The 23510-nt window shown below is 47.9% G+C and overlaps 1 protein-coding gene across 2 annotated transcripts in view; it reads right to left on the bottom strand.

Annotated features, from left to right (window-relative positions):
* The window catches only part of large1 (LARGE xylosyl- and glucuronyltransferase 1), a 136017-nt gene that overhangs the window by 97869 nt on the left and 14638 nt on the right, over positions 1-23510 (bottom strand). Inside the window, exon 2 of one of the 2 annotated variants that reach the window (XM_090201410.1) lies at positions 3210-3413. In XM_090201410.1, the coding sequence (XP_090057536.1) occupies positions 3210-3315 (106 nt within the window). In that variant the 5' untranslated portion in view covers positions 3316-3413. The remainder of the gene's footprint in view (positions 1-3209; positions 3414-23510) is intronic. The other variant, XM_090201411.1, reaches the window with a different exon arrangement.

The raw sequence follows: 23510 nt of genomic DNA, 5'->3' as shown, positions 1-23510 counted from the left end.
CTCCCTGCGTATGTCTCCTGTCCCTGCCTCCATTCCCCCAAAACGAAGACCAGGGGAATATAAATCTGAGCCGAAACAAAAAGGGTGACATTTCATTAAGGAGGGAGCTGGTAGCTGTACCTCCCCTTTGGCTAGAGTACAAATCACACCAAGGCCAGGGGGCGGGGCAGAGGATACCGCAACATTCTGAAACCCTTTAACCAATCACACCAAGGCCGGGGGGGGGGGCAGAGGATACCACAACATTCTGACACCCTTTAACCAATCACACCAAGGCCGGGGGGGGGGGGGGGGGGAGCAGAGGATACCGCAACATTCTGAAACCCTTTAACCAATCACACCAAGGCCAGGGGGGGGGGGCAGAGGATACCACAACATTCTGACACCCTTTAACCAATCACACCAAGGCCGGGGGGGGGGGGGGGGAGCAGAGGATACCGCAACATTCTGAAACCCTTTAACCAATCACACCAAGGCCAGGGGGGGGGGGCAGAGGATACCGCAACATTCTGAAACCCTTTAACCAATCACACCAAGGCCAGGGGGGGGGGGGGGGGGGGAGCAGAGGATACCACAACATTCTGAAACCCTTTAACCAATCACACCAAGGCCAGGGGGGGGGGGGGGGGGGGCAGAGGATACCGCAACATTCTGAAACCCTTTAACCAATCACATCAAGGCCAGGGGGGGGGGGGGGGGAGCAGAGGATACCACAACATTCTGAAACCCTTTAACCAATCACACCAAGGCCAGGGGGGGGGGGGGGGGGGCAGAGGATACCGCAACATTCTGAAACCCTTTAACCAATCACACCAAGGCCAGGGGGGGGGGGGGGGGGGGGGGGCAGAGGATACCGCAACATTCTGAAACCCTTTAACCAATCACACCAAGGCCAGGGGGGGGGGGGGGGGGGCCAGAGGATACCACAACATTCTGAAACCCTTTAACCAATCACACCAAGGCCAGGGGGGGGGGCAGAGGATACCACAACATTCTGAAACCCTTTAACCAATCACACCAAGGCCAGGGGGGGGGGGGGGGGGCAGAGGATACCGCAACATTCTGAAACCCTTTAACCAATCACACCAAGGCCAGGGGGAGGGGGGGGGGGGGGGGGGGCAGAGGATACCGCAACATTCTGAAACCCTTTAACCAATCACACCAAGGCCAGGGGGGGGGGGGGGGGGGGGGCAGAGGATACCACAACATTCTGAAACCCTTTAACCAATCACACCAAGGCCAGGGGGGGGGGGGGGGGGCAGAGGATACCACAACATTCTGAAACCCTTTAACCAATCACACCAAGGCCAGGGGGGGGCAGAGGGTACCGCAACATTCTGAAACCATTTAACCAATCACACCAAGGCCAGGGGGGGGGGGGGGGGAGCAGAGGATACCGCAACATTCTGAAACCCTTTAACCAATCACACCAAGGCCAGGGGGGGGGGGGGGGGGGGGGAGCAGAGGATACCGCAACATTCTGAAACCCTTTAACCAATCACACCAAGGCCGGGGGGGGGGGAACAGTCACTGTGCTAGCCTAGCGCTGCTGTAGTCTGGGTCCTCAGACTAAATGAGATGAACAGTCACTGTGCTAGCCTAGCGCTGCTGTAGACTGGGTCCTCAGACTAAATGAGATGAACAGTCACTGTGCTAGCCTAGCGCTGCTGTAGACTGGGTCCTCAGACTAAATGAGATGAACAGTCACTGTGCTAGCCTAGCGCTGCTATAGTCTGGGTCCTCAGACTAAATGAGATGAACAGTCACTGTGCTAGCCTAGCGCTGCTGTAGACTGGGTCCTCAGACTAAATGAGATGAACAGTCACTGTGCTAGCCTAGCGCTGCTGTAGACTGGGTCCTCAGACTAAATGAGATGAACAGTCACTGTGCTAGCCTAGCGCTGCTGTAGACTGGGTCCTCAGACTAAATGAGATGAACAGTCACTGTGCTAGCCTAGCGCTGCTGTAGTCTGGGTCCTCAGACTAAATGAGATGAACAGTCACTGTGCTAGCCTAGCGCTGCTATAGTCTGGGTCCTCAGACTAAATGAGATGAACAGTCACTGTGCTAGCCTAATGCTGCTATAGTCTGGGTCCTCAGACTAAATGAGATGAACAGTCACTGTGCTAGCCTAGCGCTGCTATAGTCTGGGTCCTCAGACTAAATGAGATGAACAGTCACTGTGCTAGCCTAGCGCTGCTATAGCCTGGGTCCTCAGACTAAATGAGATGAACAGTCACTGTGCTAGCCTAGCGCTGCTGTAGACTGGGTCCTCAGACTAAATGAGATGAACAGTCACTGTGCTAGCCTAGCGCTGCTATAGTCTGGGTCCTCAGACTAAATGAGATGAACAGTCACTGTGCTAGCCTAATGCTGCTATAGTCTGGGTCCTCAGACTAAATGAGATGAACAGTCACTGTGCTAGCCTAGCGCTGCTATAGTCTGGGTCCTCAGACTAAATGAGATGAACAGTCACTGTGCTAGCCTAGCGCTGCTGTAGACTGGGTCCTCAGACTAAATGAGATGAACAGTCACTGTGCTAGCCTAATGCTGCTATAGCCTGGGTCCTCAGACTAAATGAGATGAACAGTCACTGTGCTAGCCTAGCGCTGCTATAGCCTGGGTCCTCAGACTAAATGAGATGAACAGTCACTGTGCTAGCCTAGCGCTGCTGTAGTCTGGGTCCTCAGACTAAATGAGATGAACAGTCACTGTGCTAGCCTAGCGCTGCTGAAGCCTGGGTCCTCTGACTAAATTAGATGAACAGTCACTGTGCTAGCCTAGCTCTGCTGTAGCCTGGGTCGTCAGACTAAAAGAGATGAACAGTCACTGTGCTAGCCTAGCACAGACTAGAGAGAGAGAGGCCTGATCAGAGGAGAGAAGCCCTGTTACAGCACCTAGACATGACTAGAGAGAGAGGCCTGGTCAGAGGAGAGAAGCCCTATTACAGCACCTAGACATGACTAGAGAGAGAGAGAGACCTGATTAGAGGAGAGAAGCCCTGTTACAGCACCTAGATATGACTAGAGAGAGAGAGGCCTGATCAGAGGAGAGAAGCCCTGGTACAGCATCTAGACATGACTAGAGAGAGAGAGGCCTGATCAGAGGAGAGAAGCCCTGTTACAACACCTAGACATGACTAGAGAGAGGCCTGATCAGAGAGAGAAGCCCTGGTACAGCACCAGGTGGTTCAGGAGAGTTGGGTCCTACCTTGGAAGTTGCCAGAGGAGAGGTACAGCCAGGTGAGTGCGGGGATGAAGAGCAGGGCGAGGGAGGCAGCGAGGAACTTCCTGCGCCCGCGACACATTCCCAGCATCCTCTGTGGCGATGGCCCAGAACGAGAGGCGGCGCAACCTCTGAAGTCTGACCTCTATGTGGGTAGCAGCTGTTGGCCGGGGGGGGGCATGATACTGTCTGAGGAGAGAGGAGAGGAGAGGACAGGAGGGGAGAGGAGAGAGGAGGGGACAGGAGGGGAAGAGAGAGGAGGGGAGAGGAGAGGACAGGAGAGGAGAGAGGACATGAGGGGAGTGAGAAGAGGAGGGGAGAGATGGGAAGAGAGAGGACAGGAGACGAGAGAGGAAAGAGGAAAGAGGACAGGAGAGGAGAGGAGAGGAGAGATAGAGAGGAGGGGGAGAGAGGTGAGGAGGGGGAGAGAGGTGAGGAGGGGGAGAGAGGTGAGGAGGGGGAGAGAGGGGGAGAGGGGAGAGAGGAATGGAGGGGGAGAGGAGGGGAGAGACAGGACAGGTTAGATCATAACAGGGGGGTATAAAAATGATTTTCAATGATGATTGTTTTACCCCAAAGATCAGAATTCATATGGGGTAAAGGCATACATAATTATAGTGAATGTTTCAAATGGAACTTTTCCACTGAAGCTACTTCCGAGAAGATCCCGTTAAAGTCTCTAGATACTGTTAAAGTCTCTAGACCTCGTTAAAGTCTCTAGACCCCGTTAAAGTCTCTAGACCCCGTTAAAGTCTCTAGATCCCGTTAAAGTCTCTAGACCCCGTTAAAGTCTCTAGATCCCGTTAAAGTCTCTAGATCCCGTTAAAGTCTCTAGATCCCGTTAAAGTCTCTAGATCCCGTTAAAGTCTCTAGATCCCGTTAAAGTCTCTAGATTAGTCCAAGTTGTGTTCCGAATTCCTGTCAGACCAATATATGAATCACAAATTCAGAGGGAAAAAGTTCAGCAGTTTAAATGAATTAGACTCACAGATGTGTTTGTTCTCTTTCTCCCAGATATCACACACACACACCACACACACACACACCACACACACACACACCACACACACACACACACACGAGCCCATATCTGGTAGAGATGACCCCCTCCACTTTAGCCGCTATATTTCAGTCGATGTTCTCTGTAACGTAGAGCCAAAGCCTCTATTTATGATACAATAAATCCTCTTTCCATTACAAAACACATTTGTCTGATTAGCACCATGACCCCAGTCAATGTTTAATCTCCACCAGGCTGTAGAACGACCGGGCTGTAGAACGACGAGGCTGTAGAACGACGAGGCTGTAGAACGACCAGGCACATCTGTCCGATTAGCACCATGACCCCAGTCAATGTTTAATCTCCACCAGGCTGTAGAACGACCAGGCTGTAGAACGACCAGGCTGTAGAACGACCAGGCACATTTGTCCGATTAGCACCATGACCCCAGTCAATGTTTAATCTCCACCAGGGTTTAGTTGGATCGACTATCGAGAACAACCAGACTGTAGAACAACCAGACTGTAGAACGACGAGGCTGTAGAACAACCAGGCTGCAGAACGACGAGGCTGTAGAACAACCAGACTGTAGAACGACGGAGCTGCAGAACGACGAGGCTGTAGAACGACCGGGCTGTAGAACGACGAGGCTGTAGAACAACCAGACTGTAGAACGACGGAGCTGCAGAACGACGAGGCTGTAGAACAACCAGGCTGTAGAACGACGAGGCTGTAGAACTACGAGGCTGTAGAACGACGAGGCTGTAGAATGACGAGGCTGTAGAACGACCGGGCAGTAGAACGACCGGGCTGTAGAACGACCGGGCTGTAGAACGACCAGACTGCAGAATGATGAGGCTGTAGAACGACCAGGCTGCAGAACGACGAGGCTGTAGAACGACGAGGCTGTAGAACGACGAGGCTGTAGAACGACGAGGCTGTAGAACGACGAGGCTGTAGAACAACCAGACTGTAGAACAACCAGACTGTAGAACGACGGAGCTGCAGAACGACGAGGCTGTAGAACAACCAGGCTGCAGAACGACGAGGCTGTAGAACAACCAGGCTGTAGAACAACCAGACTGTAGAACGACAGAGCTGCAGAACGACGAGGCTGTAGAACAACCAGACTGTAGAACGACGGAGCTGCAGAACGACGAGGCTGTAGAACAACCAGGCTGTAGAACAACCAGGCTGTAGAACGACGAGGCTGTAGAACAACCAGGCTGTAGAACGACGAGGCTGTAGAACGACCAGACTGTAGAACGACGGAGCTGCAGAACGACGAGGCTGTAGAACAACCAGGCTGTAGAACAACCAGGCTGTAGAACAACGAGGCTGTAGAACAACCAGACTGTAGAACGACGAGGCTGTAGAACGACGAGGCTGTAGAACGACGAGGCTGTAGAACGACGAGGCTGTAGAACAACCAGGCTGTAGAACAACCAGACTGTAGAACGACGGAGCTGCAGAACGACGAGGCTGTAGAACAACCAGGCTGTAGAACAACCAGGCTGTAGAACGACGAGGCTGTAGAACGACCAGACTGTAGAACGACGAGGCTGTAGAACGACGAGGCTGTAGAACGACGAGGCTGTAGAAAGACCGGGCAGTAGAACGACCGGGCTGTAGAACGACCGGGCTGTAGAACGACCGGGCTGTAGAACGACCAGACTGCAGAATGATGAGGCTGTAGAACAACCAGGCTGCAGAACGACGAGGCTGTAGAACAACCAGGCTGCAGAACGACGAGGCTGTAGAACGACGAGGCTGTAGAACGACGAGGCTGTAGAACGACGGGGCTGCAGAACGATGAGGCTGTAGAACGACCGGGCTGTAGAACAACGAGGCTGTAGAACGACGAGGCTGTAGAACGACGAGGCAGCAGAACGACGAGGCTGTAGAACGACCAGACTGTAGAACAACGAGGCTGTAGAACGACGGGGCTGCAGTACAAACCCCAATCCCTCCTGTCCGTCAGGTAGTAGAGACTGAAGTTGGCTAATTCACACACACACACAAATTATCAGAGTATCAGCCAGAACAACGAGGGAGAAGAATGATGTTGAGGTCTTCATTAGAATGATGTTGAGGTCTTCATGTCTATCAGTGTGTATAATAATGTTGAGGTCTTCATGTCCATCAGTGTGTAGAATGACATTGAGGTCTTCATTAGAATGATGTTGAGGTCTTCATTAGAATGATGTTGAGGTCTTCATTAGAATGATGTTGAGGTCTTCATGTCCATCAGTGTGAATAATGATGTTGAGGTCTTCATGTCCATCAGTGTGTATAATGATGTTGAGGTCTTCATTAAAATGATGTTGAGGTCTTCATTAGAATGATGTTGAGGTCTTCATGTCCATCAGTGTGTATAATTATGTTGAGGTCTTCATTAAAATGATGTTGAGGTCTTCATGTCCATCAGTGTGTATAATGATGTTGAGGTCTTCATGTCCATCAGTGTGTATAATGATGTTGAGGTCTTCATTAGAATGATGTTGAGGTCTTCATGTCCATCAGTGTGTATAATGATGTTGAGGTCTTCATTAAAATGATGTTGAGGTCTTCATGTCCATCAGTGTGTATAATGATGTTGAGGTCTTCATGTCCATCAGTGTGTATAATGATGTTGAGGTCTTCATTAAAATTATGTTGAGGTCTTCATGTCCATCAGTGTGTATAATGATGTTGAGGTCTTCATGTCTATCAGTGTGTATAATGATGTTGAGGTCTTCATTAGAATGATGTTGAGGTCTTCATGTCCATCAGTGTGTATAATGATGTTGAGGTCTTCATCTTTCTTAAGAAAAAGACGTTGGGTCCTAGATTTATAAAATATTAAATTAATCCTATACATTGAAAATTGCCATTTTAGGTGCAATAAATTAGCTACATTTCTCAGAGTTAAAACAAACTTTAAAACAATAGAATGTTTCAGGAAAGCTAATATATGTTTCTAACAAAATGATTTCAGAACAATCTGAGATGGGGGGGGTGTTACATCCTCTTGTGCTTTCTGAGGTGGAACGACTCGGGGAAGCGTGTCATTCTAGTAATTTCACTGGGAAAAACCTCGTTATGAATATTCATATACACGTTCAAGTTTGAGAAAGCCAAACGTTGTTTGTCATATAGAGTTGAAGTCGGAAGTTTACATACACCTTAGCCAAATACATTTAAACTGTTTGTCACTAATCCTGACATTTAATCCTAGAAAAAATTCCCTGTCTTAGGTCAGTGAAGATCAACACTTTATTTTAAGAATGTGAAATGTCAGAATAATAGTAGAGAGAATGATTTATTTCAGCTTTTATTTCTTTCATCACATTCCCAGTGGGTCAGAAGTTTACATACACTCAATTAGTATTTGGTAGCATTGCCTTTAAATTGTATGCATTTATATAGGATTAAGGTCAGGGCTTTGTGATGGCCACTCCAATACCTTGACTTTGTTGTCCTTAAGCCATTTTGCCACAACTTTGGAAGTATGCTTGGGGTCATTGTCCATTTGGAAGACCCATTTGCGACCAAGCTTTAACTTCCTGACTGATGTCTTGAGATGTTGCTTCAATATATCCACATAATTTTCCTGCCTCATGATGCCATCTATTTTGTGAAGTGCACCAGTCCCTCCTGCAGCAAAGCACCCCCACAACATGATGCTGCCACCCCCGTGCTTCACGGTTGGGATGGTGTTCTTCGGCTTGCAAGCCTCCCTCTTTTCCTCCAAACATAACAATGGTCATTATGGCCAAACAGTTCTATTTTTGTTTCATCAGACCAGAGGACATTTCTCCAAAAAGTACCATCTTTGTCCCCATGTGCAGTTGCAAACCGTAGTCTGTCTTTTTTATGGCGGTTTTGGAGCAGTGGCTTCCTCCTTGCTGAGTGGCCTTTCAGGTTATGTTGATATAGGACTTGTTTTACTGTGGATATAGATACTTTTGTACCTGTTTCCTCCAGCATCTTCACAAGGTCCTTTGCTGTTGTTCTGGGATTGAGTTGCACTTTTCGCACCAAAGTACATTCATCTTTAGGAGACAGAACGCGTCTCCTTCCTGAGCGGTATGACGGCTGCGTGGTCCCCCATGGTGTTTATACTTGCGTACTATTGTTTGTTGTCTTGACAGATTTCTTTTGATTTTCCCATGATGTCAAGCAAAGAGGCACTGAGTTTGAAGGTAGGCCTTGAAATACATCCACAGGTACACCTCCAATTGACTGATATTATGTCAATTAGCCTATCAGAAGTTTCTAAAGCCATGACATCATTGTCAGGAATTTTCCAAGCTGTTTCAAGGCACAGTCAACTTGGTGTATGTAAACTTCTGACCCACTGGAACTGTGATACAGTGAATTATATGTGAAATAATCTGTCTGTAAACAATTGTTGGTAAAATGACTTGTGTCCTGCACAAAGTAGATGTCCTTACCGACTTGACAAAACTATAGTTTGTTAACAAGAAATTTGTGGAGTGGTTGAAAAAGGAGTTTTAATGACTCCAACCGAAGTGTATGTAAACTTCCGACTTCAACTGTAGGTTTAGGGTACGGTAGGAAGCCTAAATATTGTCTGTTCTGTTGAGCATAAATTTCATTTTGTGGAGGTGACCTTTGCACCCAGCTGTGTCTGGGAAACATGACAGGGAGGAGGGAGAGTGGTTGGATCACACCCAGTCCCACAGCTGGACCAGAGGGACTTCGTGGACCCTGTGGGTCCCCAATCTGTTTATCCCTGTCTCTCTCACAGCTAACATCCTTAGCTGTCTCTGTCTCTAGCTGTCTCTCTCACAGCTAACATCCCTAGCTGTCTCTATCCCTAGCTGTCTCTATCCCTAGCTGTCTCTCCCACAGCTAACATTCCTAGCTGTCTCTGTCTCTAGCTGTCTCTATCCCTAGCTGTCTCTCCCACAGCTAACATTCCTAGCTGTCTCTGTCCCTAGCTGTCTCTCTCCCAGCTAACATCCCTAGCTGTCTCTCTCACAGCTAACATCCCTAGCTGTCTCTGTCTCTAGCTGTCTCTCTCACAGCTAACATCCCTAGCTGTCTCTGTCTCTAGCTGTCTCTGTCCCTAGCTGTCTCTCTCACAGCTAACATCCCTAGCCGTCTCTGTCCCTAGCCGTCTCTCTCCCTAGCCGTCTCTCTCCCTAGCCGTCTCTCTCCCTCTAGCTGGCTGTCTGTCTCTCCCTCTAGCTGGCTGTCTGTCTCTCCCTCTAGCTGGCTGTCTGTCTCTCCCTCTAGCTGGCTGTCTGTCTCTCCCTCTAGCTGGCTGTCTGTCTCTCCCTCTAGCTGGCTGTCTCTCTCCCTCTAGCTGGCTGTCTGTCTCTCCCTCTAGCTGGCTGTCTGTCTCTCCCTCTAGCTGGCTGTCTGTCTCTCCCTCTAGCTGGCTGGCTGTCTCTACCTCTAGCTGGCTGGCTGTCTCTCCCTCTAGCTGGCTGGCTGTCTCTCCCTCTAGCTGGCTGTCTGTCTCTCCCTCTAGCTGGCTGTCTGTCTCTCCCTCTAGCTGGCTGTCTGTCTCTCCCTCTAGCTGGCTGTCTGTCTCTCCCTCTAGCTGGCTGTCTGTCTCTCCCTCTAGCTGGCTGGCTGTCTCTCCCTCTAGCTGGCTGGCTGTCTCTCCCTCTAGCTGGCTGTCTGAACACTAGATTACATTAATGTGTATTAGACCAGCTGGTTGGGATACACCCCGTGTCCAGGGCAGTGAGAGATAAGCCCCTCCAGCTGATTGGGATACACCCCGTGTCCAGGGCAGTGAGAGATAAGCCCCTCCAGCTGGTTGGGATACACCCCGTGTCCAGGGCAGTGAGAGATAAGCCCCTCCAGCTGGTTGGGATACACCCCGTGTCCAGGGCAGTGAGAGATAAGCCCCTCCAGCTGGTTGGGATACACCTCGTGTCCAGGGCAGTGAGAGATAAGCCCCTCCAGCTGGTTGGGATACACCCCGTGTCCAGGGCAGTGAGAGATAAGCCCCTCCAGCTGGTTGGGATACACCCCGTGTCCAGGGCAGTGAGAGATAAGCTCCTCCAGCTGGTTGGGATACACCCCGTGTCCAGGGCAGTGAGAGATAAGCTCCTCCAGCTGGTTGGGATACACCCCGTGTCCAGGGCAGTGAGAGATGAGCCCCTCCAGCTGGTTGGGATACACCCCGTGTCCAGGGCAGTGAGAGATGAGCCCCTCCAGCTGGTTGGGATACACCCCGTGTCCAGGGAAGTGAGATATAAGCCCCTCCAGCTGGTTGGGATACACCCCGTGTCCAGGGCAGTGAGAGATAAGCCCCTCCAGCTGGTTGGGATACACCCCGTGTCCAGGGCAGTGAGAGATAAGCCCCTCCAGCTGGTTGGGATACACCCCGTGTCCAGAGCAGTGAGAGATAAGCCCCTCCAGCTGGTTGGGATACACCCCGTGTCCAGGGCAGTGAGAGATGAGCCCCTCCAGCTGGTTGGGATACACCCCGTGTCCAGGGCAGTGAGAGATAAGCCCCTCCAGCTGGTTGAGATACACCCCGTGTCCAGGGCAGTGAGGTATAAGCCCCTCCAGCTGGTTGGGATACACCCCGTGTCCAGGGCAGTGAGAGATAAGCCCCTCCAGCTGGTTGGGATACACCCCGTGTCCAGGGCAGTGCTGGTTGGGATACACCCCGTGTCCAGGGCAGTGCTGGTGGGATACACCCCGTGTCCAGGGCAGTGCTGGTGGGATACACCCCGTGTCCAGGGCAGTTGGTTCTTCCATAATGATTATCTGTTATTTATGACAACGGATGAAGTAAAAAGGAAAATGTCCCTTTCACTTCCTAAATGGGGCTTTATGGAACAGATGGACACCCTGGTCAGGGCAGGGGGATTGAAACGTAAAATAAACAACAGACGAGAATGAATTCTCTCTGAACAACAAAAACTATCAATCTGAACGCAGGAGGAGTGCAGAACAGGAAGTCTGTACATTCATCACAGGAGACAGTGGTGTATTCCAAATGGCATCACATTCCCTTTATAGTGCACTACTTTAGACCAGGCCCTATTCCCTATATAGTGCACTACTATAGACCAGAGCCCTATTCCCTATATAGTGCACTACTTTAGACCAGAGACCTATTCCCTATATAGTGCACTACTTTAGACCAGAGACCTATTCCCTATATAGTGCACTACTTTTGACCAGAGCCCTATTCTCTAAATAGTGCACTACTTTAGACCAGAGCCCTATTCCCTATGTATTGCACTACTTTAGACCAGAGCCCTATTCCATATTTTTAGTGCACTACTTTAGACCAGAGCCCTATTCCCTATATATAGTACACTACTTTAGACCAGAGACCTATTCCCTATGTAGTGCACTACTTTAGACCAGGGCACATGCACCCTAAAGTAGTGCATATATAGGGAATAGGGCTCTGGTCTAAAGTAGTGCACTATATAGGGAATAGGGTTCTGGTCTAAAGTAGTGCACTATGTAGGGAATAGGGCTCAGGTCTATAGTAGTACCACTATATAGGGAATAGGGCTCTGGTCTAAAGTAGTGGACTATATAGGGAATGGGGCTCTGGTCTAAAGTAGTGTACTATATAGGGAATAGGGCTCTGGTCTAAAGTAGTGCACTATATAGGGAATAGGGTTCTGGTCTAAAGTAGTGTACTATATAGGGAATAGGGCTCAGGTCTATAGTAGTACCACTATATAGGGAATAGGGCTCTGGTCTAAAGTAGTGGACTATATAGGGAATGGGGCTCTGGTCTATAGTAGTGTACTATATAGGGAATAGGGTTCTGGTCTAAAGTAGTGTACTATATAGGGAATAGGGCTCAGGTCTATAGTAGTACCACTATATAGGGAATAGGGCTCTGGTCTAAAGTAGTGGACTATATAGGGAATGGGGCTCTGGTCTAAAGTAGTGTACTATATAGGGAATAGGGCTCTGGTCTAAAGTAGTGCACTATATGTGGAATAGGGCTCTGGTCTATAGTAGTGTACTATATAGGGAATAGGGCTCTGGTCTAAAGTAGTGCACTATATAGGGAATAGGGCTCTGGTCTAAAGTAGTGTACTATATAGGGAATAGGGCTCTGGTCTATAGTAGTGTACTATATAGGGAATAGGGCTCTGGTCTATAGTAGTGTACTATATAGGGAATAGGGCTCTGGTCTATAGTAGTGTACTATATATGGAATAGGGCTCTGGTCTATAGTAGTGTACTATATAGGGAATAGGGCTCTGGTCTATAGTAGTGTACTATATATGGAATAGGGCTCTGGTCTATAGTAGTGTACTATATAGGGAATAGGGCTCTGGTCTATAGTAGTGTACTATATAGGGAATAGGGCTCTGGTCTAAAGTAGTGTACTATATAGGGAATAGGGCTCTGGTCTATAGTAGTGTACTATATATGGAATAGGGCTCTGGTCTATAGTAGTGTACTATATAGGGAATAGGGCTCTGGTCTAAAGTAGTGCACTATATAGGGAATAGGGCCCTGGTCTAAAGTAGTGTACTATATATGGAATAGGGCTCTGGTCTAAAGTAGTGTACTATATATGGAATAGGGCTCTGGTCTATAGTAGTGCACTATATAGGGAATAGGGCTCTGGTCTAAAGTAGTGTACTATATATGGAATAGGGCTCTGGTCTATAGTAGTGCACTATATAGGGAATAGGGCTCTGGTCTAAAGTAGTGCACTATATAGGGAATAGGGCTCTGGTCTAAAGTAGTGTACTATATAGGGAATAGGGCTCTGGTCTATAGTAGTGCACTAGAAAGCGAATAGGGTGCCATTTGGGACGTATCCTGTAAAATAATCATAAAAGAAAGGATGCCAGGAAGAGAGATGGATGAACGGAAAACTATGAAAATGTTTTCCCTCACTACTGTAAGCCACTCTGAATAAAGTCGTCTGCTAAATGATGAATCTATACGGAACCAAAACATAATCACAACATGAAAAGTGTTGGTCCCGTTTTCATGAGCTGAAATAAATTATCCCAGAAAATGTTTTCACGAACGCACAAAAAGCTGATTTCTGTCTGTAATAAAGCCCTTTTTGTGGGGGAGATACCTCATTCTGATTGGCCTATGCCTTCTCAGGCCCACCTATTGCTGTACCCCGACCCAGTCATGTGACATCCATAGATGAGGTCATAATGAATTTATTACAGTGGACTGATTTCCTTCTATAAACTGTTACTCAGTAACATCTAAATGAACAACGTGTTGTCCCTCCTCTCAGTAACATCTAAATTAACAACGTGTTGTCCCTCCTCTCAGTAACAACGTGTTGTCCCTACTCTCAGTAACATCTAAAATGAACAACGTGTTGTCCCTCCTCTCAGTAACATCTAAATTAACAACGTGTTGTCCCTCCTCTCAGTAACAACGTGTTGTCCCTCCTCTCAGTAACATCTAAATGAACAACGTGTTGTCCCTCCTCTCAGTAACATCTAAATGAACAACGTGTTGTCCCTCCTCTCAGTAACATCTAAATGAACAACGTGTTGTCCCTCCTCTCAGTAACATCTAAATGAACAACGTGTTGTCACTCCTCTCAGTAACATCTAAATGAACAACGTGTTGTCCCTCCTCTCAGTAACATCTAAATGAACAACGTGTTGTCCCTCCTCTCAGTAACATCTAAATGAACAATGTGTTGTCCCTCCTCTCAGTAACATCTAAATGAACAACGTGTTGTCCCTCCTCTCAGTAACATCTAAATGAACAACGTGTTGTCCCTCCTCTCAGTAACATCTAAATGAACAACGTGTTGTCCCTCCTCTCAGTAACATCTAAATGAACAACGTGTTGTCCCTCCTCTCAGTAACATCTAAATGAACAACGTGTTGTCCCTCCTCTCAGTAACTTCTAAATGAACAACGTGTTGTCCCTCCTCTCAGTAACAACGTGTTGTCCCTCCTCTCAGTAACATCTAAATGAACAACGTGTTGTCCCTCCTCTCAGTAACATCTAAATGAACAATGTGTTGTCCCTCCTCTCAGTAACATCTAAATGAACAACGTGTTGTCCCTTCTCTCAGTAACAACGTGTTGTCCCTCCTCTCAGTAACATCTAAATGAACAACGTGTTGTCCCTCCTCTCAGTAGCTGCTTCGTCTGCACTATAGAGTAGACAGACAGACAGGCCTGGCTCAGGTTGGAGATCTGCCTGCAGAATGAAATCTCCCCCCCCTCCCTTAAAGCCCTCCCTTGCCTCACTCCCTCCCTCCAAGCCTCCCTCCCCCTCTCTCCCTTAAAGCCTCCCTCCCTCCCCCCCCCCTCCGGCACCATATGGTCCCATTAACATACTAAGGTGATTAGCTGAGTGGGCGTCTTCTGTCACAAGGGCACACAGAAGAGACAGAGGTAAGGAGGAAACAGGATTATTTTGGAGAGTAAATAATTTTGGCTGCTCAAAGAATACATCAACAAGGCATTCTGGGAACAGAGCTAACACAGTGAACCCCCTAGGATTCAGCTCACCTGGGTCTAGGCCTCTGCTCACCTGGGTCTAGGCCTCTGCTCACCTGGGTCTAGGCCTCTGCTCACCTGGGTCTAGGCCTCTGCTCACCTGGGTCTAGGCCTCTGCTCACCTGGGTCTAGGCCTCTGCTCACCTGGGTCTAGGCTTCAGCTCACCTGGGTCTAGGCTTCAGCTCACCTGGGTCTAGGCTTCAGCTCACCTGGGTCTAGGCCTCAGCTCACCTGGCTCTAGGCCTCAGCTCACCTGGGTCTAGGCCTCAGCTCAACAGCTTAACAGACTTATAGTGAAGATTCTGCTTCAAACCCAAATGGTCACAACACTTTTTCTATATTCCACAAATGTCAATACTTCTGAGAGAAAGCGAGAGCGAGGGAGAGAAAGCGAGAGCGAGGGAGAGAAAGCGAGAGCGAGGGAGAGAAAGCTGAAGGGGAAATCTGTCAGTACGAGATAAACAAAAGCGGACACATGCTCGTCAAACATCTCATTTTAAAATCATGAGTATTAATATGGAGTTGCCCCCCCCCCCCCCTTTGCTGCTGTAACATCCTCCACTCTTCTGGGAAGGCTTTCCACTAGATGTTGGAACATTGCTGCTATAACAGCCTCCACTCTTCTAGGAAGGCTTTCCACTAGATGTTGGAACATTGCTGCTATAACAGCCTCCACTCTTCTGGGAAGGCTTTCCACTAGATGTTGGAACATTGCTGCGGGGACTTGCTTCCATTCAGCCACAAGAATAGTGGAGGTCGGGCACTGTTGTTGGGCGATTAGGACTGGCTCACAGTCGGCGTTCCAATTGATCGCAAAGGTGTTTGATGGGGTTGTGGTCAAAGCTCTGTGCAGGCCAGTCAAGTTCTTCCACACCGATCTCGACAAACCGTTTCTGTATGGACTTCGGTTTGTGCACGGAAGCATTGTCACGCTGAAACAGGAAAGGTCCTTCCCCAAACTGTTGCCACAAAGATGGAAGCACAGAATCATCTAGAATGCCATTGTATGCTGTAGCGTTAAGATTTCCCTTCACTGGAACCAAGGGGCCCGAACCATGAAAAACAGCCCCAGACCAGTATTCCTCCACCTTTACAGTTGGCACTATGTAATGGGGCAGGCTGCTCAGCCATGGAAACCCATTTTCATGAAGCTCCCGACAAACAGTTCTTGTACCGACGTTTCTTCCAGAGGCAGTTTGGAACTCGGTAGTGAGTGTTGCTTCCAGAGGCAGTTTGGAACTCGGTAGTGAGTGTTGCTTCCAGAGGCAGTTTGGAACTCGGTAGTGAGTGTTGCTTCCAGAGGCAGTTTGGAACTCGGTAGTGAGTGTTGCTTCCAGAGGCAGTTTGGAACTCGGTAGTGAGTGTTGCTTCCAGAGGCAGTTTGGAACTCGGTAGTGAGTGTTGCTTCCAGAGGCAGTTTGGAACTCGGTAGTGAGTGTTGCAACCGAGGACGGACCATTTTCAGCACTCTGTGGTCCCGTTCTGTGAGCTTGTGTGGCATACCACTTCGCGGCTGTGCCGTTGTTGTTCCTAGACGCTTCCACCTCAAAATAAAAGCACTTACAGTCGACCGGGGCAGCTGTAGCAGGGCATAGCCCTGAGCATAGCCAGTCGACCGGGGCAGCTCTAGCAGGGCATAGCCCTGAGCATAGCCAGTCGACCGGGGCAGCTCTAGCAGGGCATAGCCCTGAGCATAGCCAGTCGACCGGGGCAGCTCTAGCAGGGCATAGCCCTGAGCATAGCCAGTCGACCGGGGCAGCTGTAGCAGGGCATAGCCCTGAGCATAGCCAGTCGACCGGGGCAGCTGTAGCAGGGCATAGCCCTGAGCATAGCCAGTCGACCGGGGCAGCTCTAGCTCTAATATATATATTTATGTATATTTTTTTTTTTTGAGCAGTGTATATATAGTGTATTTTGTTGAGGTTGGGGTCGAACTGCTAACACAAAGACTGGGTTTTCACAAAGAAAGACATTTCACTGTACGTGACATTAAAACTTAAAAACCCTAAAAAAATAACCGGCATGTGAATTAATGCTCAGCACGACCCGGTAACATCCTGGACAGAGACAACACCAGTCTAACCTTTTATGACAGGATAAATAGGTCCTGGTGAACAGCAATCCAACTGTAAGAAATGATTCCTGAAGTCCTCAGTGACACAGATCATTACTCAGCTCCAGGTGATGTCAACATTTGGTCCCGTCAAAGAGTTTCGGGAAGACGGACTCACCATTCACCATGACAACAGACTGTCAGACTGACTGACTTCATGGCCATTCACCATGACAACAGACTGTCAGACTGACTGACTCAGACGTCATGGCCATTCACCATGACAACAGATTGTCAGACTGACTGACTCAGACGTCATGGCCATTCACCATGACAACAGACTGTAAGACAGACTCAGACTTCATGGCCATTCACCATGACAACAGACTGTCAGACTGACTGACTCAGACATCATGGCCATTCACCATGACAATAGACTGTCAGACTGACTGACTGACTTCATGGCCATTCGCCATGACAACAGACTGTCAGACTGACTGACTGACTTCATGGCCATTCGCCATGACAACAGACTGTCAGACTGACTGACTTCATGGCCATTCACCATGACAACAGACTGTCAGACTGACTGACTCAGACGTCATGGCCATTCACCATGACAACAGACTGTCAGACTGACTGACTTCATGGCCATTCACCATGACTACAGACTGACAACAGACTGTCAGAGAGACTGACTCAGACGGCTCTGCGAAGGCTCTGTGTAGGAAACTAACCTGGTAGCAGGATAGCGAAGACGCTGTGTAGGAAACTAACCTGGTAGCAGGATAGCGAAGACGCTGTGTAGAAAACTAACCTGGTAGCAGGATAGCGAAGGCTCTGTGTAGGAAACTAACCTGGTAGCAGGATAGCGAAGGCTCTGTGTAGGAAACTAACCTGGTAGCAGGATAGTGGAGCCGCTGCTGAGTCTTGTAATGCCAGTATCTTAGTCTTGTAACTTCCTTGACTTTGAGCAGCAGCAGGGCCACGGCTCAGATCATAACTGCTTTGAAGTGGAAACATGAAAGATGTCGGCCTGCCCTCCCCTTCCTGCCCTCCCCTTCCCTTCCCAACAGGTGTCCAAACAGCTGGAGATGTGGATAGCAAGGACGAGAGAGAGCGAAGGAGAGGGAGGACGAGTGAGAGAGAGAGAGAGAGGACAAGAGCGAGAGGGGAGGGAGAGAGAGGACAATGGCGAGAGAGAGAGGACAAGAGCGAGAGGGGAGGGATAGAGAGAGAGGACAAGAGGACAAGAGCGAGAGGGGAGGGAGAGAGAGGAAAATGGCGAGAGAGAGAGAGGACAAGAGCTAGAGGGGAGGGAGAGAGAGGACAATGGCGAGAGAGAGAGGACAAGAGCGAGAGGGATAGAGAGAGAGGACAAGATGAGAGAGAGCGAGAGAGAGAGGGATAGAGGGATAGAGAGAGAGGACAAGACGAGAGAGAGCATGCAGCATTCTGCTTAAATATCTTCCGTGTACAACGTACACATTCTATGCCATCAAAAGGAACATAAATTTCAACATACCAATTAGGATTTGGCTAAAAATACTTGAATCAGTCATAGAGCCCATTGCCCTTTATGGTTGTGAGGTCTGGGGTCCGCTCACCAACCAAGACTTCACAATGACCAGCAAGCTGGTCCTGGGGCTCTGTTCATAAACACAAACACACCCTACAGAGCCCCAGGACAGCAACACAATTAGACCGAACCAAATCATGAGAAAACAAAAGATATAATTATTTCCAAGTAATTAACAAAAAAACTGAGCAAACTAGAATGCTATTTGGCCCTACACAGAAGGTACACAGCGGCAGAATACCTGACCACTGTGACTGACCCAAACTTAAGGAAAGCTTTGACTATGTACAGACTCAGTGAGCATAGCCTTGCTATTGAGAAAGGCCACCGTAGGCAGACCTGGATCTCAAGAGAAGACAGGCTATGTGCTCACTGCCCACAAAATGAGGTGGAAACTGAGCTGCACTTCCTAACCTCCTGCCAAATATATGACCATATAGGAGACACATACAGTGGGGCAAAAAAGTATTTAGTAGGCCACCAATTGTGCAAGTTCTCCCACTTAAAAAGATGAGAGAGGCCTGTAAATTTCATCATAGGTACACCTAAACTATGACAGACAAAATGAGGAAAGAAATCCAGAAAATCACATTGTAGGATTTTTAATGAATTTATTTGCAAATAAAATAAGTACTTGCACAATTGGTGGCTGACTAAATACTTTTTTGTCCCACTGTATTTAACTTTCAATGTAAATATGTTTACCATGCCAATAAAGCCCAGAGATAGAGACAGAGAGAGGGAGAGACAGAGACAGAAAGACAGAGAGAGAGAGAGACAGAGAGAGGGAGAGACAGAGACAGAAAGACAGAGAGAGAGAGACAGAGAGAGAAAGACAGAGAGGGGAGAGAGACAGAAAGACAGAGAGAGAGAGAGACAGAGAGAGGGAGAGACAGAGACAGAAAGACAGAGAGAGAGAGAGAGAGAGACAGAGAGACAGAGAGAGGGAGAGAGAGAGAGAGAGAGAGAGAGAGAGAGAGAGAGAGAGAGAGACAGAGAGAGAGAGAGAGAGACAGAGAGAGAGAGAGAGAGAGACAGAGAGAGAGAGAGAGAGACAGAGAGAGAGACAGAGGGAGAGAGAGACAGAGACAGAGAGAGGGAGAGACAGAGACAGAGACAGAGAGAGAGAGAGGGGGAGAGAGAGAGAGAGAGAGAGGGAGAGAGAGAGAGAGAGGGAGAGAGACAGAGAGAGGGAGAGAGACAGAGAGAGGGAGAGAGACAGAGAGAGGGAGAGAGACAGAGAGAGGGAGAGAGACAGACAGACATAGAGAGAAACACCAAAGTGAAGAGCCCTCCCCCACTATCTCTCCAAGCAGGCAGAGTGAAGTGTTTCTGTACATGATAAGAGTGGCCGCAGGTTAAAACAGTAGAATATGACGCTGACAAGAGAACAGAGATGTACTGTGGGAGTAAACGGCTCCGTGCTTTAGAAAACATATCGACGGTGGAGAGGAGGTGGGGTTACAACCTTACATTTTTCATTCTGTTACCTAACCTGAGCACTTATTAAAACATTCAGTTAAAAGTACAGAAGCCTTTTGGAATGCTAGCTGTTAGCTGGCTATGAAACCCCCCCAGAGGCACAAACTAGTCCTTACTTCATTAAATAATACACCAAACACATGACACCCACAGGTTACCTTCAACTAGCGATGCATACTGTGTCACAATACACAACCAATGAACACTCTCTAGCGGGAGTTATCCCTGAGTGTTCTAGAACAGCAGGCGTTATCCCCGACTGTTCTAGAGCGGCAGGCGTTATCCCCGAGTGTTCTAGAACAGCAGGCGTTATCCCCGAGTGTTCTAGAACAGCAGGCGTTATCCCCGAGTGTTCTAGAACAGCAGGCGTTATCCCCGAGTGTTCTAGAACAGCAGGCGTTATCCCAGAGTGTTCTAGAACAGCAGGCGTTATCCCCGAGTGTTCTAGAACAGCAGACCTGAATCAAGGATGTAATGAATGACAGAAATACCTTTAGAATAAAACGAGACCCTGATGTCATGGTTACCACAACACTAAGAGAGTCATTCTATATGAGAAACGCCCAGTCATGATTACGACAACACTAAGAGCATCGTCATGGAGATCTCTGTGGTCATTCTGTATGAGAAAGGCCCAGTCATGGAGATCTCTGTTGTCATTCTATATGAGAAAAGCCCAGTCATGGAGATCTCTGTTGTCATTCTGTATGAGAAAGGCCCAGTCATGGAGATCTCTGTTGTCATTCTATATAAGAAAGGCCCAGTCATAGAGATCTCTGTTGTCATTCTATATGAGAAAGGCCCAGTCATGGAGATCTCTGTTGTCATTCTATATGAGAAAGGCCCAGTCATGGAGATCTCTGTTGTCATTCTGTATGAGAAAGGCCCAGTCATGGAGATCTCTGTTGTCATTCTATATGAGAAAGGCCCAGTCATAGAGATCTCTGTTGTCATTCTGTATGAGAAAGGCCCAGTCATGGAGATCTCTGTTGTCATTCTGTATGAGAAAGGCCCAGTCATGGAGATCTCTGTTGTCATTCTGTATGAGAAAGGCCTAGTCATGGAGATCTCTGTTGTCATTCTATATGAGAAAGGCCCAGTCATAGAGATCTCTGTTGTCATTCTGTATGAGAAAGGCCCAGTCATGGAGATCTCTGTTGTCATTCTATATGAGAAAGGCCCAGTCATAGAGATCTCTGTTGTCATTCTGTATGAGAAAGGCCCAGTCATGGAGATCTCTGTTGTCATTCTATATGAGAAAGGCCCAGTCATGGAGATCTCTGTTGTCATTCTATATGAGAAAGGCCCAGTCATAGAGATCTCTGTTGTCATTCTATATGAGAAAGGCCCAGTCATAGAGATCTCTGTTGTCATTCTGTATGAGAAAGGCCCAGTCATGGAGATCTCTGTTGTCATTCTATATGAGAAAGGCCCAGTCATGGAGATCTCTGTTGTCATTCTATATGAGAAAGGCCCAGTCATAGAGATCTCTGTTGTCATTCTGTATGAGAAAGGCCCAGTCATGGAGATCTCTGTTGTCATTCTGTATGAGAAAGGCCCAGTCATGGAGATCTCTGTTGTCATTCTATATGAGAAAGGCCCAGTCATGGAGATCTCTGTTGTCATTCTATATGAGAAAGGCCCAGTCATGGAGATCTCTGTTGTGCTCTGCTTTCACCTCAGCAGTAAGAAAAGGTGATGTTTGTGTTCTCCAGTGATGGAAAAAGGTACACAATTGTCAAACTTGAGTAAAAGTAAAGATTCCTTAATAGAAAATGTCTCAAGTAACAGTGAAAGTCACCCAGTAAAATACTACTTGAGTAACAGTGAAAGTCACCCAGTAAAATACTACTTGAGTAACAGTGAAAGTCACCCAGTAAAATACTACTTGAGTAACAGTGAAAGTCACCCAGTAAAATACTACTTGAGTAACAGTGAAAGTCACCCAGTAAAATACTACTGTAGTAAAAGTCTTAAGTATCAAAAGTAAAAAGTATAAACCAAATCAAATTCCTTATGAAGCAAACCAGACGGGACAGTTATATATTTTGACAGATAGCCAGCGGCAACGTCCAACACTCAGACATAAATTACAAACTAAGCATGTGTTTCAGTGAGTCCACCTGATCAAAAGGCAGTAGAGATGACCAGGGATGTTCTCTGTTTAGTGAGTCCTCCAGATCAGAGGCAGTAGGGATGACCAGGGATGTTCTCTGTTTAGTGAGTCCTCCAGATCAGAGGCAGTAGAGATGACCAGGGATGTTCTCTGTTTTAGTGAGTCCTCCAGATCAGAGGCAGTAGGGATGACCAGGGATGTTCTCTGTTTAGTGAGTCTGCCAGATCAGAGGCAGTAAGGATGACCAGGGATGTTCTATGTTTAGTGAGTCCTCCAGATCAGAGGCAGTAGCGATGACCAGGGATGTTCTCTGTTTAGTGAGTCCTCCAGATCAGAGGCAGTAGGGATGACCAGGGATGTTCTCTGTTTAGTGAGTCCTCCAGATCAGAGGCAGTAGGGATGACCAGGGATGTTCTCTGTTTAGTGAGTCCTCCAGATCAGAGGCAGTAGCGATGACCAGGGATGTTCTCTGTTTAGTGAGTCCTCCAGATCAGAGGCAGTAGGGATGACCAGGGATGTTCTCTGTTTAGTGAGTCCTCCAGATCAGAGGCAGTAGGGATGACCAGGGATGTTCTCTGTTTAGTGAGTCCTCCAGATCAGAGGCAGTAGGGATGACCAGGGATGTTCTCTGTTTAGTGAGTCTGCCAGATCAGAGGCAGTAAGGATGACCAGGGATGTTCTATGTTTAGTGAGTCCTCCAGATCAGAGGCAGTAGGGATGACCAGGGATGTTCTCTGTTTAGTGAGTCCTTCAGATCAGAGGCAGTAGGGAGGACCAGGGATGTTCTCTGTTTAGTGAGTCCTCCAGATCAGAGGCAGTAGGGACGACCAGGGATGTTCTCTGTTTAGTGAGTATTTTTACTTAAGTAGTATCACTCCAGTACAGTTCTGATTTCAGGATGTAAATCTTGGTGGAGCAACATTATGTTTTATATACATGTCAGCAAAGCCACAAACACTAAACAATACATTAACTGCACTGTAACGGTGACAAACGGTGCCCACAAACTGTTATGGCCGACATAAAGCTGTCCCAACAGCAGAGCCTTCTGTTCAGCACCATGGAATGAATCCTTACCACCGCTACACCTGGCTATCAGCGGAGCCTTGTCTGGCAGCCAAACACTTCCTTCTGCCAAATTTACTGCCTTTTTTTTTTTTAAACATAGCTGATATGGCTGACTCAGTTAAAACAAATGTGGTTTCTACTGACAATTGAGATGTACAAACTATGGCATAAGTGGCAATCCGTCATTTTAAGACATTAAGACATTAATGAGCGAACTAGGACGGACGTAACATTAGTCAATATAACTATTTGTTCAGCACTTTTTGAAATGTACAGCAACGGAATTCAGAACATGGACCGTTCTTACAGTGTTCTCCCTGTACACCAAGTCAGAACCGTAGGATAAATAAAGGGGGCATATAAACAGACAATGAAAGCTCTTACAATATTCGATGATGACATTTCTCTAAAAACAGGCTATAGGCTACATGTGCACCACCAAGTCAGAACAGTAGGCTACGTTATGAGGGGGAAAGGGACCAAATTATTAGGGTGAGACACATGGGCTACTAACAGCATACTACACAACATACACTTAG

The sequence above is a fragment of the Oncorhynchus mykiss genome, chromosome 15 (genome assembly GCF_057628025.1).
Source record: "Oncorhynchus mykiss isolate SJ-2025 chromosome 15, ASM5762802v1, whole genome shotgun sequence".
NCBI lineage: Eukaryota > Metazoa > Chordata > Actinopteri > Salmoniformes > Salmonidae > Oncorhynchus > Oncorhynchus mykiss.
This window is presented reverse-complemented; position numbering and strand designations above follow the sequence as displayed.